General features: G+C 38.8%; 1 protein-coding gene and 1 pseudogene across 9 annotated transcripts in view; both read left to right on the top strand.

Moving 5' to 3' along the window:
* Positions 1 to 10,410, top strand: part of stxbp5b (syntaxin binding protein 5b (tomosyn)) — a 62,016-nt gene extending 51,606 nt beyond the window's left edge. For all 9 annotated transcript variants that reach the window (XM_030126177.1, XM_030126176.1, XM_030126183.1 and 6 more), the window contains 6 exons: positions 788 to 1,027; positions 3,532 to 3,889; positions 4,007 to 4,172; positions 5,514 to 5,625; positions 6,773 to 6,993; positions 7,083 to 10,410. In XM_030126177.1, the coding sequence (XP_029982037.1) occupies positions 788 to 1,027; positions 3,532 to 3,889; positions 4,007 to 4,172; positions 5,514 to 5,625; positions 6,773 to 6,993; positions 7,083 to 7,124 (1,139 nt within the window). In that variant the 3' untranslated portion in view covers positions 7,125 to 10,410. The remainder of the gene's footprint in view (positions 1 to 787; positions 1,028 to 3,531; positions 3,890 to 4,006; positions 4,173 to 5,513; positions 5,626 to 6,772; positions 6,994 to 7,082) is intronic.
* A 7,098-nt stretch (positions 10,411 to 17,508) lies between these two features.
* Positions 17,509 to 20,654, top strand: part of LOC115413889 (SAM and SH3 domain-containing protein 1-like) — a 171,012-nt pseudogene continuing 167,866 nt past the window's right edge.

The raw sequence follows: 20,654 nt of genomic DNA, 5'->3' as shown, positions 1-20,654 counted from the left end.
GTTTAGCTCATGTTTTCAGTTTATATGGTGGTGTATACCACATACCACATATATGTTGGTTTATGTTCATTTATACAACGAATTTATAAATGTTCCACTGATAGAACCTGAAATGTGATTGTATTCTCATGTGCAGACAGTGTTTGGTGGTAGATCTGATAGCTCTGAGACAAACATTCCTTTTGAATAAAACCCATTCGATCATTAATTCCCAGAATTTCACATTTTGGCCCAATACTGTATCTTAGAAACTACCACCAACCAGCACTTTGTACTGAATTTTTCTTTATTAGTGACTCAAATTTGGTCAATTTTAACTTATTTTATTCTGGAAGCATTTTACTTGTAGACCAGTGTAATTACTGGTCTTTAAACAGCAGTAATTTGTTGAGATTCACTTTAGTCCTACATGTGTATCAGTTTTTCACATTGAGAATGCTGTTGTCAGGTTTGACTTGAACTGGAGTGAACATAATTTAATTTTTTTTTTTTTTTAAGAAGAAGAGGCTCCTTGCAACTAAACAAAGCATCTCAATGTCAGAAACCTTTCTTGGGAGTGTAGATGCAGGGTTATTTTTTACTCTGTACAAATGCAAGACAAGACTAAAACATTTGTGCAGATGCAACATATAACTCTAACGTGCACTGGGTTTTCAGCATTTTTTGTGGATTTTGTGGCTTTAACACGTCTACTTCTCTTACTGCGTGGCTGACACCTTGCATTCCTCTTATCTCTGCCAGTGAATCATCTTTTTTTTTCTCCATTCTTTCCATTCATGCTGACCAGATGCCAAGGATAACTCATTCAGCCGCTCACGTAGTTCAAGTGTAACCAGCATAGACAGAGAATCTCGAGAGGCCATCTCATCCTTTCACTTCTGCGAGAGTTTCCCCAGGAAGGCAGACGGCCTGATGAATCCCAGTCTGCTGGTGGGAACCACCCAGGGCTCTGTGATGATGGTGGCTCTCAGCCTGCCACCCACTGGAGATCAGAGACTGCAGCAGCCAGTGGGCATCTCCTCCTGCGGTAAGCACCTCAACGTCAACATTTAGAAACTAGAAAAGCACTCGGAGAGCGCAGACCTCCGCCAAGGCAGATCAATGGCGGTTGCCAAGGCAACAACATGCATTGTGTGCTGGTGAAATGCATCAAATCTATGGAATTTAGGTTTATTATTATGGGCTTTATTTATCTGTGAAAACTTTAATTGTCGGAAATTATCTGAATGATGTCATTTTTTTCAATATCCGATAATTACACTGGGTTACAAAAAAATGTTTTTTACAAGTTGTCTAGGTTTTTTCAACTGAATGAGGACCATTTTGCACCACTAAATCCAAAAATGACATCTATTTTTCTCAATCAGGTCAGGTTTTTTTGCTAATTTGATTTTGAAAAATTTGATCTTCTCACAAAATTGATTACATTTTTGTGACTTTATCAGTTGATTTTTTTATATAGTTCTCACCCAAAATAGGTTTTAAGAGAAAAAAAAATCATTTTCTAACAGCAGGGCCAGATTAACACTTCATTGTACCCTGGGCAACAATATTCAAGGGCCCCATCATCACAACCCCAGGATCCCTATAATCTGGCAAAATACAGAATAAGTTCCAGGAATATATGTAAATATACCCCATACTTCAATATCTAACTATCATCAAATGCATTTTGATGTACAAATGTGTAAATGCTCGTAGAACTACAAGTGCACCACTATAGCCTCTTGTCAAGGCCACTCACTTGCATATGATGATATGAAAACAAAACACATTAGCATCAGTATAATCTAAAATTGATCCACTACATTAGAAAGAGAGGGAAGTGTCCTCCATTTTCACAAAAAATAAATAAGAAACCAGATATTTTCATTATGCCTGAGCTACCCAGGGCCCTTCAGAGGTCCTGGGCCCCTGGGCAATTGCCCAGTTGCCCATATGGTTAATCCAGGCTTGTCTAACAGGATTCCTGTTAGGTACAATGGTGTATTCACCGCAGATGTAGCAGAATATGTCAGGCTTATTTTTGCAAGATCTTTTAGTCGAAGCCATTTCATTCACCTGTAATATTAAAAAAAACATTAGTCATAAATTGGCAAAAGTAAAATCTTCAGAACTTGTTTATTGCAAGAAGTATGAAATAATTTTGTATCATACGATGTGAAAATGCCCATAAATGTAAGCAAAAATGTTAAAAAGCCAATATGTAGCATAGTTCAGAAAGTTGACCTGATTGAGCAAAATTAATGTGATTTTTGGATTCAGCACACCAAAATTATCCTAAATCAGCTCAAAAAACTTAAACAATAAATTTGTTGTTGACCAATGTTATCGGTGCCAATAGTTATTGTGCATCCCTAGATGTAACAAATACACTAGGAATGGTCCTATATGCACAGATCCACTTTTATCACATTTTAGTAAATTGTGTGTTAGAAATGAACTATGTTTAAAATGTGCATCCCCAGGGAAAAAAAAGGAAAACCCTAATGTATTGGTGTTAATGTTTTGATTGGTTTCATCACAGCTAAGTTGTAGAATTCAGTTTCCAACAACATGCTTTAAAGAGGACTAACACATTAAAGTCCTGGAAAATCTTCACAATCTGAATATGAAAAACATTTCCTTGTCTTTGACCTTGACTGTTGAATCTATTAAGTCATGTATTACTTAAACTTTAAAACTAATTTCAAAAGACCACATTTTAAACATATCTTTAAATCTCAGCTTTTCTGTCTTATTCTAAACTTGGATTTAATTTAATTCTGTTGTTGCCAAAATGCTTTATTTTTAAAATGAGGTCCAAAGGGCCATCTTTCCTTGGACAGTCTCAACTAATGTTGAATTCAGGAAGGAAACTGGAGCTGAACAGGAAGATTAGACCACTTGTCAAACACTGTAATGAAAGAAATGCAGCTGTGTAACAATGCTTTGGCTACTGGTGGCCTGCAGATTTTCATACAGTTTGTCGAGGAATACAGAACAGTCACCAAGAAATCCAAAAATAAGATTAATTTGATCACATCTACAACACATTATTTTTGAAATGCTGCTATCAGGAAGAGCAGCAATTCAGTTACTAATCAAGAAACTTGTGACTATCATAACATGTAGTTTACTGCACACAAATGGATCGACTGCTCCTATGAGTCTGGACCCTGGGTTTGGGAAAGGCAGCTCTGCATGGCCTCTATAGGTCCTTAAAAAGTCTCAAATCCAATAATGTGAACTTTAGCTTATAAATACAATGTGTGTTAAAAACTGATTGGATCATGAATTAACTGAAGTCTCACATTTCCATGTGCTTTTGGGAAAAGTCACTCCTCAGTGAAGACATAAATGAGTTGTTCAGAACTCTTTTCCTTGATTGTGACAATACTCAATCCTCAATTGAGGAAAAGTCAAAACATCTTCCATGAAGGAGGATACATTATATCAGAGTCTAGACCAATCAAAACCAAGCACTCAATTTAACTTGTTGAAACCTGCAAAACCTTGCTGTAAATAATACTGCGGTAAAATTATTTCTAGGCACACTAGTCAGACTGAAAGGAGGCATTCTAACAATGGCCTTGCTGGACGCTGCTGGAACTCTGCTGCCCCCTTCCTATGAGCAGTGGTATGACCCCAATGCCTCAGACGAGGAGAAAGAAAAGAACCGGAGGCGCAGACCAGCCTCCCCCCCTTCATCACAAGAGGGCCAGGACTCCCAGTATGCTGTGCTGTGTTCGGAGAAACAGGCCAAGGTGGTGGCTATGCCCTCCCAAACCCGCGTCTACAAACACAACATCACAGAGACCTCGTTCGTGTTGAGAGCTGATGTGGTGCTTATGGCCGGGGCCAACTGCATCGCCTGCTTCTGTGCCAACGGCCACATCATGACGCTAAGGTATTTCACTGATGCTTCAAGCTTTTGAAATGAAAAAGATCCTGTATTTTAGCTTTTATTTAGTGGATGAATCCAGGACACAGTGATGCAGTGGACTGTGGTGTAATGTCGTTGCAGTTTGCCCAGTCTCCGGCCTCTTCTGGATGTCAACTACCTGCCCCTTACAGACATGAGGATAGCCCGGACCTTCTGCTTCTCCAACCTGGGTCAGGCCCTGTATCTCACCTCCCCAACTGAAATCCAGAGGATCACATATAGCCAGGAGACCTGCGACAACCTGCAGGTCTGAGACTACAAATCTATAATGTCATATTCATGAAGGTTACAGAGGCCAAGTCCGGTCCCTTCACTGGGCCCCATGGAAACATGCTTCAGTACATTTGTGTACAGTAACCAAAGATGATTAGGTTTTGATCCTGTCTGTCATTTCTACCATAATTTACACATATGATATTTGTCAATTAAAAGATAATATTGTAAGTCAAGGAAGTCGTCATTTGTGGATACAAGAGGACTATCACTGAATTTAGTGAGAAAGAGTTTAGTCAGCTGACTCCCTTATCTCACATGCTACATGTCACCAACATAGAGAATGAGTGAAAGTATTTAGATGTGAAAATTGCTGCATGTCTGTTCATATCAAGACTGCAGAGACATCTTCAACAGCTCTGGACAGACGGTGGTGACACAACAGGTTGATGTCATTTATGTGGTTGTTGCTGTGAAACTATTGTGTTAACGTAGTTTCACAGTCTGATCCATCAACAAGTTTATAACTGTGGCTTTTCTTTACTGAAACTTACACCCTAGGTATTATAGATGACATGATTCAAACAGGATTGCTTTGGTTTTTTTATTTCATGTCAGTATACCTTTTTTAGACCCATGTTTATGTTATTATTATATTTTAGTCACTAAAAAGTGTCCTTTTAACCAGCATGAAATGTTCACGCTTTCACACAGTGAATTAAGTTATGAAGCAATCATTTGCTTGTGATAGACATCATGTGACATGTTTATGGCAGAACATCACCAAATAACTAGACTAGCAGGATAGTAAAGAGTTTCTGTAACATGAATGTCAAATGATTCAGATGCAGATTACTCCATGTGTGTCTTTTTTTTTTTTTTTTTCTCCCTACATAGAGAAGTAGAAGATACTGGATTACAATCTAAAACTATTAAATACCTGTTAAACAAGCTGGAGCAAATATATTCAGAACTTGTACTGAGCAAGTGTGACAACTGTTGTTGCCTCAACACTGATGTGAATAGTTTAGATGTGAAATATTTGTGCACAAGTATGTTGCATTTTGTTGATCCCATGGTGGTAAATTAGATGGTACTTTTTTTGTCTTCTCATCTTGTGGGATAATTAGATTATTTTATGCATAATAACACCATGCTTATATTGAATTTTGAAGGTTTATAAAAGCTTTCAATTATGTTTCATATTTGGTGAAATAATTATCGTGCCCTCTTTTGGGGTATTTCTTGGTGTAGACCTGATAGCCAGTGTGTCATAGAACCATGGATTCAAACAGTTCAGTGTAATGGTACAGTTTGTAGAGTAAATGTAAATGATGGTGTCTGATGTGAAGGACCTTTACTGTGTGCTCTCCAGGAGATGCTCAGTGAGTTGTTTACTCCTGTGGAAACACCGGAGGCTCCTAACAGAGGATTCTTCAAAGGCTTGTTTGGTGGAGGAGCTCAGTCTCTGGACAGGGAGGACCTCTGTGAGTACACAACATCCCACATGATTTGTACACACTCGAAGATGAAATATTCTCTTATTACACTTAAAGACCATTCCCATCAACTGGAGCAGATTTTAGTCTTTGACAGAGAGGACCACTAAGGTAACACCTCAGTCCACAGCATGTCAACAACTGGTCAGTAATGACTGGATCCAATAGTTCTGACTTGTATTAGTTCAGCGGCCCATGGGCCACGAGCTGTTGTGAAGGTGCTGTGTCCGTTGTCTTCCTTAGCAATTTTTTCAAACAGCTTCTCTGACAAAACTACTGGTCGGATTCATTTCAAAGTTTTTATGTATGTATGTGACAATGTCTACAAAGTTTGTTCACATTTTGGAGAAATTTACTTTTTTTTTTTTCCACAAATTTTTAAATGATTAAAAATATGCCTTTACTTATAGTGGTCCATATTTTGATGGATTATAACTTGTAAATGCATAGAGGTATCAATATAGTTCCTATTGATCACTGATAGGAAGTCATATATGGACTTTGAGTTGAGTTCCTCCAGTGAAAGTCCCACCCACTTCTATTGGGACATTGTTCTCCCACATCAATGCTCTAACACAGAAACAGAATCTGACAACCTCACAAATTCAACTTGGTATTGATTCTTGATAGAACATGACGCTGACATTGGTCCTATTTTTAAAAACACAAGACAGTGTCCCCTGAAGTACAAATAACATTAATCCAACAATGTGATGTCAGGACTCACGTAAATATACACGCCACTTTTACCTGACGTGTTATCTGTACGCATTATAAGCTTTACACATGCATGTTCACAATGCATCAAATATCATGCCCTGAGGGTTAGGGTTAGGGTTATGTGAACCGGAGATCTTGTTGTAAATTGGCACATAATCAAATGGCATTGAATAACACGCGAAAGGTCAAAAATGCGTATGCGTATGCCAAATGCCATAAGAACTGGCGTGACATACAATGCAATTTTTTTTTCAGTTTCAATCCAAAGGGTTTCTTTCACAATCTAGAGGGTCAGTTTCTACAGAACTTTCATGATAATCAGTCTGGTAGTCATGTGTCCACTTCAGTGTTTCTTTAGCTTCTTACATCTACACAGTGTTTGGGATCATAATTTCTTTTTATTGGTTTTTGGTAGTTGGTGAAACAGCTGCTGGTAAGGCCTCCCGCAGCCTGGCCCAGCACATCCCGGGCCCTGGCAGCATGGAGGGCATGAAGGGCGCCGCGTCAGGAGTTGTGGGAGATCTAGCTCGTGCTCGGATAGCCCTGGATGAGAGAGGGCAGAAGCTGGGCGAGTTGGAGGAGAGGACAGCAGCCATGATGGCTAGCGCAGAGTCATTCTCTAAACATGCTCACGATGTACATATTCTCATCTTTTTGGCATCTTTGCAGTTATCCAGTTAATGCTACATATCTGACCTGCTCTTTTCCCCCTTTTGTGTTCTCAGATGATGCTCAAGTACAAAGATAAGAAATGGTACCAGCTCTGATGGCAGCGTGGGGGAGCATCGGACTCTAATCACACACCAAGTATCTCTGAGGAGCTACAGGACCCCTCGTCCTCTCTACTCAATTTCTCTTCACAAAGTGTGTGTGTGTGGGGGGGGTTCTGTTCGACAGACTCATGCTTTTATTCTCAGCACAAGTCTCATACACTCTGCATTACCTCAGTCACCAGAGGACTACAACGGAGAAGACACTAGCTGACCCAACATAATGAGGACGGAAAAGAAATGGAAGAGAAATCTCTTAACAAATCTGTCTTTCCATTTCACCTGAGAGTAATGATGTTCATTTGACATCAGCCTGCATAAAAGGAGAGAGGGGACCGATCATACCCATCAATCATGCACACATATATATCTGAAATAAATATATATAAATAAATATATATGTGTGTGTGTATATATACACACACACACCCTGCTGTTTTGCTCTGAAAGAGGAAAGACAGTTCTGCAAAACATGTAGTCGTGGTTCGTGGTGGCCTGATGGCAGTTGTTCTTTTTCCTTTCTCTGCCCTTTATGGTGTCTGCCAAACAACAATAGACTCAAATGAGGAGAAAAGTCTGATGAAATCTCATGAAGGTTGTGATGTTTGTATGAGAGTTATTGAAGAATCAATGAAGGCTTTTATTTTTTTCCTGTCTAAATTATTTTTAGAGTTTGATTTCAGTTTTGTTTTTTTTTTGTCCAGAAAGGGCCTTTTTAAGCACTTAGAGCAGTGGAAACGTGGGACAGGGAGATGATTAAATGTTTTGCCTCGCACAGAATAAGGGCTGGTAGTACACTAGTTCATCACCTATCATACCTTTCCCAGCATTTTCCAACCAAGTCGTTTTGGGAAGGAAAGTTATATGAAGTGTTTTAGAGTTTTCCTCTCTTTCTTATTTTAAATTAGGCTATTTATTGGATTGCAGAAGTTTGTCGGGCATTAAGTAATTCATTTCCTTTAAATTAGAGGCACAAGAAGTGCAGAAAATGTTTACCCCTGATCAATAGTTTACATTGATCTATGAGAAAAATGACAAGTTGATACACTGGAGAAGTCCCTGAAGGTCAGAGTATATTCAGACTTTTAAGGGGCTGGAGCTTGGGCTGGGTGATAAAACTATAATGATATTCATCCTAATCTAATTTTATATTAGGATAAATGTAATTATTGTTACATACTTATTTTTAGGGTTTAATTTGTTTACATTACCATTTAAAGCATGCTTGAGTGTTTCCATCCTGTTAAAGAAGAACTTTGATTGCATGTGTCATGGGTATTTGGATTTAATGTTAAATCAAAATGCGTAAAGTGAGTAAAACAAGCACGAAATCACAAAGTCGGAGGTGTGTTTTTGTCTTATGTCTTTTATGTTTGTCATTTTTGTCTTGTGATATGCTTTTGTTTGATTCCATCTTCTGTCATCTTTATTTTATTAAATCTTTTACATTATTTTAATTTTGTTGTGTCTTTAATGTAATTTTTGGTGTGTAGTCATTCATCATTTCTGTCTTCATATGTTCTAGGCCTTTTGTTTTATTGTATATTGTATGTCATTTCTGTCTGGTCGTGTTTTTGATGGCCATTCCGTGTTGCGTCTTATGACATTTTTTCTGTGCATGTTTTTTTTTTTTCCATTTCTGTTTTATCGCGTCTTGTACCTCATTTCTGTCTCGTCACGTCTCTTACCTCATTTCACTGTCATGTCTTTTTTGTCTTTTTTCATCTTGTGGACTTAAGTCTTATCGTGTCTTTTCCTTCATTTGTGTCTTATTTCTTCAACTTTCACTCAGGACCGAAAATAAGCCTTTAAACTTGAAAAAAAAAAAAAAAAATTATTTGACAGTTATTGTGCTAATCACTGATATTGAATGATATGGAAGTTTTTATCATAAGAACATATTTGGCTTATATCACCCAGCCCTAGCAGTAGCAACATTTAATACAGAAGGTGTGTTGAATGACAATTCAAAGATTGTCCTTAATATAATTAGATTGCATAAATGTATATTTTGGTTACAATTCTCTGTTTTCGTGTGTGTCTGTGTGATTTTACAGATTATATTTGGGCGTTTTAATAGCTGAAGTTTTCTTTGTCTTGTATATCTTTGTGTAGGGCAAAAGCATGTGTCTCTTCCACATCAGTGGATATGGTAATGCTGTCTGTGTATTCATAGCTGCCAGTTGAAATGACCAAGCGTCACAGAGTGTTGTTCCACACAGTGCCATTGGTCATCTCTCTCTCTCTGAATCATTCACTTCAGAACTGTTTCTCTTCTGCCTTTGCCTCATATATGCTAACCTCTACCTATGTGTATATCTGTGTGTTTGTGAACATACATATATTCAGGAATATGTGTATGGGCGCCATATTTATATTGCTACGTAGATACAGTGTATTTACAATAGGTCTTTGGAGGTTTTTGTTTTTGCTTGACAGTGTTTTTTAATGTGATTAACTAGAATTCTATTGCAATTTTTCATGAGATGCGAGGATCCGCTGCTATTCGTGTCAATGTATGAGCATTATCTACTGAAAGAGAGAGAGAGAGAGAGACACAAGACTTTTGTCAGTCCAGATTGCTGCCAAATGTTGTAAATAATGGGACAGCTGGACACAAATCTGACAGTGCAAGTTCAGGCAATGTGACATACTGTACGCTTGTTATTTTCTGACACCAAAGACTTGCTTCATTTCACAGAGTTGTCTTGATTTTCTTTCTTTTTTTTTTTGTTCTCCAAAACAAGTCTTTCGAAGAGTATGTTTGATGGTGCGTTTATGTCAAGACTGTACTTAGAGGGGGTGAATTTATATTGGGGGCACGCCACCCTCATTACCATTCCTGACTGCTGTATGTTTAGGAGACAGGCAAACCTGAAGACTTTGATTCCAAAATGAGATATCCACAGTAGAAAATAATATGTTTACATGCACAACATATCTTGGTTTTTGCCCTTATTCTGAAAAAGAAAACATTCCCAATAAGCTGTTTAAAGGATTAATTAAAATAGGAATCAGAAATATAATATTTGAATAGTGTCTTTTCAAAGTTACTCCACTGTGTTAACTCAGCCTCTCATTTCCATCCCCTCAGATATGATCCTGAACACGTCAACATTTCTCTGCTTAGATCAAAAACCTCTTTCGACCGTACAGTAGGTGTGCTTTTCCTCAGAGCATCAATCCCTACCAGTGAGGATCTTTGTCTCTACTCTGACCCGCTGGACATAGAGGTCATGTGTCACAGCCTAAGATAAGACCTGCAAAAGTGACAGATATTCTGAGTGAGCTGCACATAAGTCCAAAGAACTGTCATGAAACCATGTTCAGAATAATAGTCCCATGTGTTGTGTAACAGTATATTCCAGTTGGAGTTTCTGAAATGGGCCTTTTTCTGAAGGGCTGAAATTATTCTGTTTTTATGGGGATTCTTGGAATGTGTTTTTAATGCATTTAAAATATACTATATCTGTCTCAGTTGCATTTTTTTCAGTGCAGGTTGTGACACAACCTTTCTGTCCAGTCTGTCAGAGCAATGATAGAATCCAAAGAAAAGGAGGTTCACGGTCACTGTTTAACATTATGGCAGAGAACAGGTTTATGGATATGGACAAGTATCAAAAAGGAAAAGAAGCCGTGTTCACGCCGGGCTTTAGACAACAGTTATCTTTTTTCCACTTACAGGATGACGTTATTGTCGTCGTCTCCATCCTGTCTTTTCAAGCACTCTAGCTCACACTTCACTAATTGTTTCTAACAGGAACGTAATGTCCTGGATTCTGACCCAGTTTATCTTTGGTTGAGACACTCACAGTGGATTTAACATTAGATTCACAAATTGGAATTGCACTGGTTCCATGTCAGTGGAAAAGGCCTAAGAGTGGAACATCTGCCACCAGAGGAAAACCAAACTTTGAAGAACACTGTTGTGTTTGTGTGACACGATAGTGCAGTGGATAGTTCTGTCGCCTCTGGGTTCGATTCCAACCAGGTGGAGTTTGCATGTTCTCCTTGTGTCTGCGTGGCTTCTCTCCGGGTACTCCAGGTTCCTCCCACCATCCAAAGACGTGCACTGATAGGTTAACTGGTTAATCTAAATTGCCCATAGGTGTGAATGTGAGAGTGATTGGTTGTTCGTCTCTATATGTTGGCCCTGCGATGAACTGGGGATTCGCCCATAGGTAGCTGGGATAGGCTCTAGCCCCCCTAGTGAGGATGAAGAGGGTCCAGAAGATGAATGAATGAATATTGTGTTTGCATGGCTTTATGTAAAAAGGAAATGTAGTGCAACATTCATTTCATTAGCCATAGGAATTTAGTGTTTTTCAGAATAAGGGCCAAAACAGTCACTGAATCATGGGAAATAATAGATACATGTAAAATTCCCATAAATTAAGGTATAGTTCTGACATTGAAGACAGTGACACTGGAAATGCTTGATCCAGGGTGGATATCCAGCCTTTTGGAATAAAACTCTTCATTTTTAGCTGGCTGTTTTTAACCTTTTAACTGTTGTGTACTACTGAGATAAACCCATTTGAAAGACCAGTAATGTGGGTTTTGCACTATTTTTTGTACGTAAAGTTAGTTAGGTGGTATACTGTTAATGTGTTCTTTTGTGTCCCGTTTTATCTTGTTTTTGAAAGGACCAAAACACGACAGAAACTATGCTTATGTGTCATTTGCCAATTATTATGCTGATTGCTTCACTCTCAGATTTGTTTTCAACGTCAGGTTATCGACGCTACAGTATATTTATATATTTGAAGACAAATGTATTATACTTATATATACTTTTAATTTCAATACTCTATTAAAATGAAAACCTTTAATGTCATTTTTGGGATACGTTAATATCCAGAAAAACTGGTTGTGCTTAATGATCATCACCCAGACATGAGGGTAAATGTTCTGGGAGTTCTATATGGAACATGCTCCTCTCAGATTCCAGCTTGGCTTCTGTCACAGGAGGGTCCGTCTCCTCTGGGTGGGGCCCGCCGAGTCTTTCTACTAAAGTGTGGCCTCGACTTTAAAGTGCTTCAGTTTGCATCATATATGTCCTAAATGGTCTCTTATTGCACATTGAAGGATGCATGATATTAAGTGTTTACAAACTTGAAATAACCATGTATTATCCCTCTTAGAGATTGTCTGTCCTGGCGTTTGTATTTACCACCATGTTGAACAAAAACACAAGTGCTCATCACACAGAAGAACCATGTGTCATCCTCTATTGGATCATGCCAATTGTACAAGTGTGAGAGATTTTTGATTTCAATTTCACTGGTACATGTGTTTATGCTACTGTTTTTGCTTCATGCAGACTCTTGCTTCTTTTCTTTGTACTGTGGAAATGCGTGGACATTGGAGCTAGGCATACAGCAGTGTTGCGGGTGGGGGTTTCTCAGTTGCCATACGTCCGTCCATCTGTCTTCTGGGATTAATATCTGTGGAGTATTTTCTCATATTAGGCAATTTTTGTACAGTTTTATTAAAATAACTTTCACATGGATGTCTGACTTAATCTGCTGCCACAAACAACTTAGACTGTAGATACAGTATATATAGACATTATTGTGCAATGGAAAATAAATGTAAAACCAATCATTACATAATCGGTCTGGTGTTTTCTGTCATCTTTACCTGTTTGGTCATGGATTCCACTTAATGATTTGACTGATGCTATGTGGGTTTTTTGTTATGTTTTGTTTCCTATCTGAGGTTTATACATTTTCTGTGTGTGTTTTTTAACGTCAGATTAAGCCAACACTCATTTACAATATAGTTGACGTAATGAAGTTCACCTTCTATGTTATAGATAAATACAACAACAAAAAAGCTGAATGTGGCCAGTTGTCCTAAATTACTCATATGTGACATTTAAGAAGAATCTATTCTGTCAGCGTATAGTTCACGTTGGACATGCAGGAACACACCACACACTGCAGACTGGGAGCAGTGGGCTTGTTATGTCAGGTGCCCGGGGAGCAAAATGAGAGGGTTAAGTGCCTATTCTAGTGAGTCTCAGTGTTCAAACTCAAACTAATGGCATTTCTGGGTTCAAACCAATGACTTCAATAAATGACTAAAATAGTCCAACTGGGACTGACTGGCTTCCCAAGCAGCTGCAACAGAGGCACTGGTATGAAGTTCATTCAAGACTAGTCAATCTATCATGTACTGACACAAATAAAACAAGTCTTCTGAAGCTCTCAGGGCACATTTGCTTAGGATCTGCAATGGATCAATCAGTGCTTTTCATAACAGACTTGGGCCTTCTGGGATTTCACAGCAGCTCAGGTCTTTGCCGCTCAGGTCTTTGTTTCACTCTTCTATGATGACCTTTCTGAGATGCCTGATGTTGGACAGCTGACATTCCACCACCTTGTGTTTCAGACTTCACAAATGCTTGATTGGGTTCATATGAGGTGCAATGCTTGGCCACTGCATCTGACAGCACTGGTCTACACAGTTTTGGAAATTGTCTGCTTCCGTACTTTGATAAGATGAGCTGGAAAACAACTAATAAAACTGATGATTGGCTAATGTTTCCAAGATATTTATTGACACAATTTTATTCTGTATATACATGGACATAAATCTTGCGTTTGACGAAATCCTCCTATCTGAAGTGTCCCTGTTCTAAACTTAAGAAGTGTCATGACTGATTGGAACTACATGTATTAGAAAATACAAACTGAAACATCAGTTCAAACCACAGTTCTTCAGTCTGTACATGGGGCTGTTTGGTTTGTCTCTTGTCTCTTATCTGTTGTTTCCACAGTCTGGTTCCATCTCTGGTTCCTCAGGTCAAAAGTATGAGACAGTTTGATCAAAGTATCACACACTGACAATTCTAAAAGCTGCTCCATATGACTTAGATCAATGCTGGTCATGGTTTATGAAATGGAACAGAGTGTATAATATGTCACAGGGCATGTTCTATCCAAACATTAGCACAGATGAATCTGTTCTACACTGCAGAGATGTTTGCTTGTACCTCAGACACATTCATATCCTTTCAGTTCATAATCGCTCTCTCATTACTTCATATAGAATTCCAATATTTGACTTATTATTGTATCTTTATAACTTGTCCAACCATTACTTTAAACTTATTTGTTTCTTTTCTAGTAACTGAAAGTAGGTAAAGTTGAACTACTTTTATTCTGAAAGCATTTTGCTTGTAGACCAGTGAAGTCAATGGTCAACATGGAGGGATGTTGTGGGTCATTGTCGAGCTCAGTATTTTTATTTGAAGACCACCCTGTCATGAATGAATATGAACTCTCCAGTTCCAACAGTATCAATCAATCAAATTGTATTTTAATAGTGTCACAACACAACAAAAGTTATCTCATGACACTTTACATTTAGAGCTGGTCTAAACCAGACTCTTAAACCAATTTACAGAAACTCAACAGAGTCCTCCAGGTGTAAACACTTGGTGACAGTGGAAGGAAAAGCTACCTTTAACAGGTAACAACCTGAAGCACTTCATTTAAGATTTAATCTTTGGACAATACAGACTGACCTGGTGGAGTGTGTGGTGTGTGTTTACACTCACAGTTTGATCAGATGTTATTAAAACCTCTTGCCAACACTTTAACATATGTCCTGAACAGTAGGTGCCGTTATTTTCCTGGATCTGTCTAAGTAGTATAGCTCCAGAGGTTATTACAACTTTAAAAGTCTTCTTTGATACATCTATCATTATTTGACACCTAAAGAGTATCCAGGGTGGGGTGGGTTTGTAAATGACCACTCCTTACCAAACACAGTTGTCAAGCAATGTTTCCTTTACCGTACTTAATATTAGTGGATTAGATTTATATAGCGCTTGTTGATTAATGCCTACTCAAAGCACAGTACAATGGATCCATTAATCATTCATTCACACTCTGGTGGTGGTAAATTACAGACTGATGGAATCTAATCCACACCTACTGCCCCTCCGACCACCGCCAAACATTTATACGCATCATTTGTGTGAGTAGCAGCACTGGAGACAGTGAAATGTCTTCCCTAAGGACAAAACATGACAAGACAGAGTGGAATTTGAACCGCCAACCCTTCGGTTATTGGACAACCTGCTCTACCTCCTGAGGCACAGCCACCCAACAATTCATACACAAAACAGTGCATTATTGTAATAAAAATGTTAGAGTACTAAAAACCCCTAGAATACTGTAGAGTAGCCCATTTGAGGTACAATTTTGAGGTTCTTTTTTTTTCTTATTCATTATCATTTGATTAGTCTTACATTACTTTTTTTTTTTTTTTTTTTACAGCCACTGATTTTTTTGTTTCTTTCAAAAAAGGCTTGAATCTTTATGCTCTACACCTCAGAAATCTCAGATAGCCTACATCTCTGTGGTGCTTTGTGGAATGGCAGACATAAACAAATCTGAAAAACACCCACTTTGTAGTACAGTTAGCGCCAGTGCCTCTAATACAGCTGCTTACAAAGAATAAATGGAGTAATTTAAATAAGAATAAAATAGAATAATCAAAATGTTGCACAAAGAAGGGTTCAAAAATGCAAAAGCTGTATTACCTTTGGTGAAATACTGTAAAAGTTGACTTGACATGAATATTTTAAAGCACGTCACTTGAGGGTATAAATACCATGTTAAATATTTACTTAGTGCTGCTTTGTATGAGTGCATCACAACACTGTTCAAACTTACACCCACTGACACCCTACTGTCAAAAATAACCCACAATATTTATTTTATTTAACCCTTTCATGCATGAATTATGAGAACCTTAATCAAGATTTTTTTTCTGACTGTTTTATTCCTCTTTACGCATTAAAAAAAAAAAGCTATGTGATTGAAATTTGTTTATGAACCTATTTTTCATGGAGTTACAAAAATGTCCACTCAGCTGGACACCATGCGTTTAATTTTTGAAGCAAAGAAACATGTATTTACTTACATACTGTGTGAAAACTATGAAGTAAAAACCTTTTAACACAGCTAATCTGATGTTTTCTCACATTTTAACAATCTATAATACTAGTTATTACTCACTCAGATAATACACACAAAAAACTGTTAATTACAGTCTAATAACAATTAGCAATTGATTTACACTCAAATGTTACTACAGATCAGGTTTATCAAGAACAGGAAAGTTACAGTAATGGTATGAATGTCAGTGTATGTGATGATAGTGTCCACTGTGTCGGTTAATATGGAAAAAACAACAACAACAACAAAATCCATGAATATGCAAGAAAACAGCTGTAGAATAGATGAACACTGTAGTGACCACTATGCATGAAAGGGTTAATGATGGTGTGCCACAGCAAAGAAGTATAAAAATAAAATCTTAATCAGACATTTAAAGAGAGTATCTACAATAATAGATCTGAGTCTTTTAATTTTATCATTATAGTTGAAAAAGTAAAACATGAAACACATGAAAACTAAGTGTACCTGGTGTTGTGTCCTGGGTACTACACACCTCAGATGCGCCTGCAGGTGGCGCCAGTGACCAGAGAACTGTCTTCGTGCAGGGGGCAGACTGTCAGTCTGAGATGGAGAGGATCCTGCTGGTTCTCCAGTGGCTGAGCCGGCGGATGGGGAGCGGAACACGGCACGGCACGGCACGGCACGGCAAAGTTGAATACGTGACAACGGGCTACGGAGAGAGCCACAAGTGCACTCCAAACTGTATTTACAGGCTTCTGTTTTACTCTCCACTACCGCAGTCATTCACTTAAAGCTATTTTTAGTCGGCACATCATCAGCCGTTTTAATTTTTCTCGCGGGATAAATGTTGAATGAACCGGAGCGTCTTCTTCCACAGAAAAGGCACCGAAGAGTGAAACAAAGAGGATGAACGCAGTCTGAGAACACGCCAACTGTTACCGTTACGCTGCTTCTTTGGACACTGGTTTGGATATTTGATAGTTTCACGGGAACGGTCTTCTACCCCGGTGACAGCTGCACGTTTGCTCCCGCAGTGAATGTGAACTTTGATCGTTTGGTCGACGGCAGAGCAGCCAACTAGTTTCATTTGAGCTCGTGCCTGGTCGCGTCGTAACCGCCGGCACGCGCTGTTAGCTTAAACGGGTTAAAGTCGTCTGCTGGGACTGTTTCATGTTTTGGCTGGAAAAAAACAAACAAACAAACAAACAAAAAACAATTCAGACTGGTCGTTTTGGGGATTCCTCCTTGTACCTACACATCTCCCGGTGAAGTTAAAGGTCACGTTTGTCAAAAAAGCAGGAGCCCCTCTCTTCGGACGGTAAGTCAGCGACAACTTGACGGGTGCCGTAAAAGCTGTCAGGTGCCGTAAAAGCTGACAGTTTTTCCACTGTCCACGCTGTCCTCTGTCCACCCAGTCCTTTGTCCACCCAGTCCACTGTCCACCCAGTCCACTACACACGTAACGGTTCTACATCAGTATGTCTGGATTTGGAAACTGAACTTGGGATTGTATTGCAGACTGGAGTTAATGGGACAGAGTGGGCAGCCTCCACCTCCACCTGCACCAACAGCCTGACTGTAAAAGGGAAAGATGTGCACTTAGACACGTCTCATTTTTCTGCCTTGTTTTAAGATGAGCCAAGGGCCGAACATCGTCCTTGAATGGCTGTCCAAACTCCATCTGGCCCAGTATGTGGAGGCATTCATAGACAACGGATACGATGATTTGGAAGTGTGCAAACAGATCGGGGACCCGGACTTGGATGCCATAGGTGTCCGAATCCAGTACCACAGACACAGACTGCTTAAAGCGGTGCAGCAACTGAAAGAGGAGGATAGAAGAAAGACACCTGGATACTACTTCACCCTGGAGCCTCTGCAGTCCATTACACACAATCAGACTTTTTCACACGGAAACAGAGAAAATAACTTGAGGACTTTAAGGACGCACACGCTAATCATAGGGAAACACCAGGCCTCATGTCCTGGAAACCACAACCCGAGATTCACAGACTGTAATGACTTTGTGACATATCCAAAACTGAAACTGAAGGTGCTGATCAGGGATAAACTTGCTAAAGATGGAATCAACCTTGGCGAAGCACCGTACACTCACAAGGTAGGCACACTTCTCTTACATTAAATTGAATGACAGCTCTTTAAGTACTGTCTTCAAATATAATACTCCTACTTTATTATTTATTATTATTTATTTGTTACCTCCGCCAGGAGGTATTGTGATCACTTTACTTTGTGTGATTGTTTGTTTGCGTGTTTGTTTGTTTGTTAGCAACTTTATGGGAAAACTATTACAACCATCTTTACCAAATTTTACCCACAGATAGGCCTAGGTCCTGGGATGAACCCATTCAATTTTGGCCAAGTAGGCCAAAGTTCAAGGTCACAGCAAGGTCACAACATCTTAACTTTTCCTATCTCTCATCATTGAGCAATTTTTCGAAAAATTCATAAAAATTCAAAACAACTCTGATTAGCCTCCCAATTTGATACACCCATAGCTTATAACAATATCTTGTATCTGGCACAAAATGTCCACATCCACTGTGGAATGTGGACTCTGTGGACATTTCAATTTAACATTGAAAATCCCATTTATGACACATTTTTCATTATAACTCAACAAATATTGATTGGAATTTAATATAATTTGACATACACATGACTGGTACTAACTTCCACTTTTTTCTGCAGTATGGAACAACTGGAAACTTTTTAATTTAAAAAGAAATAGTCGATCCCACATTCACACCGTTCGGGGTGCTTGGCGGAGGTTTGTGTTCTCTGACACTTGTTTATATTTATGTACACACACACCACACACACACACACCACACACACACACACACACCACCATGGCTGAAATACTGTATTTGGCATACGCATTTGTTCACTCTTATGTTAATTCACGTATTATAGTATTGTCATGTGTACCTATCTGCTAATTTGTGATCTAGTGAAATGGGTTTATGACCCATTTTGGGTCCTGAGCCTAAGTTGGGAATGGTAGCTATAGAACGTTTAATGAACATCTCCTGTCTGCTAGTCCAAGAGTAATAATGCTGGTAAAAGTAGCTGAGTTGATGACAGCCTTGGCCCATGGCAGATGTTTTATACTTAGATGATAATTCTTGCTCTTTGTTTGTTCATCATATGTTGAAACAATCCTCTAATCTGTAGAGAGATGTCAGTGGGTCAATAGATCATGTCTGCTGTGACAACAGATGTTTATTCCTACAGATGATGCATTTACTGATGACCTTGTCTGGGGATCTTTTCTGTTTGTGATCATTGCCCAGTTTTTGACCTCTCTGTTAATGTTAATGTCATTGCAGACAATGGTTTTTCTGCTTTGGCTTCAGGCAAAACCATTCAGCCCATAATAGATGCAACAAACAGGACTGAAGTGAGCCAAGTGGGAACATTTGGCTTATTGTCAACAGTCTGTCACGACACACACACCATGATTGAGGTCTGAATTTGATTACAATAGATATATACAAATTGATCTTTACCAGTACTACAGGGTACACTGGGGAGCTTGCTCTGTCAATAAAAGCAGCTCCATTCAACAAAGTTTTTTAAAATTCTTCTGCACCACCAGCTCTGGACTCAGCAAAGCTATTTTGGGTTCTGCATTTATTCACACACACTTTAGAAATATGCTACTGGAAGGGATTTTTTTTTTTTTTTTTTTTACTGTATTGAGCCTGTATTTAAAGGTTCAATGTAGGCCTGTATGATTAATCGATTTTAAATGGAAATTAGATTATTTAATTAGGATGATGTTTAAAAAGGGTAATTATCAATTCGAATTTCATCTCTCTCGTGTCTCAGGGCTGCACACATCTGGGCTACTTTGGCTCCTCCTCTTAACTCTGTGTGAGCGGTCTCCACATACCAGTACAAAAATACAGTTTGCTAAGGAGAGTGAGAAGTTTGTGGCTAAAATAGCAAGAGCAACTTGGTTGTATGGATTGGTACAGCTTCAAAGTTTTCTGATGAAGACCAAACCATTCCTCGCTGCAAACTCATCCTGAAGGTGGTATCAGTCAAACACAGAAGCACAACCAACTTATTTCAGCACCTTAAACTTCATCACAAGCTAGAGTGGGAGCAGTGAGTTGCATTTTGGGCTGCACTCGAAAACAACATGCTGGCTAAAATGCCACCACAAGCCCAAATTGAAATTGAAAATCAGTTTTTTAGAGATAAAAATCGGGATTTATTTTTGGCTAAAATTATGCAGCCCTAGTTCAGGGTGTGATATTTAGTCATGAAGTTGTGAAGTTGCAGATTTCAACCCACTGAATACTCCCTGACCATAAACTACAGTATAGTGGCTGCAAAAAATGTGCCTAGTGAGATGAGAGGTGCGCCATATTGCACTCAAGCCCCGGTTCAGGACAGTGACAGGTGCTGAATTTGAGTGAAGGTGTTAAGGGTTACCTGTCAAACTGCAATGTAGGTATCCAGAGGTAGTATATCATATACCATATCATTTTTCAGTGCTTAAAATGGCCTTCCCTTGAAGTTGTTGGCTAAGTGACCATATTAATACCAGTGGATT

This window comes from Sphaeramia orbicularis, chromosome 22, assembly GCF_902148855.1.
Source record: "Sphaeramia orbicularis chromosome 22, fSphaOr1.1, whole genome shotgun sequence".
NCBI lineage: Eukaryota > Metazoa > Chordata > Actinopteri > Kurtiformes > Apogonidae > Sphaeramia > Sphaeramia orbicularis.
The sequence above is the reverse complement of the archived record's forward strand: the minus strand, read 5'-3'. Positions and strand labels throughout refer to the sequence as shown.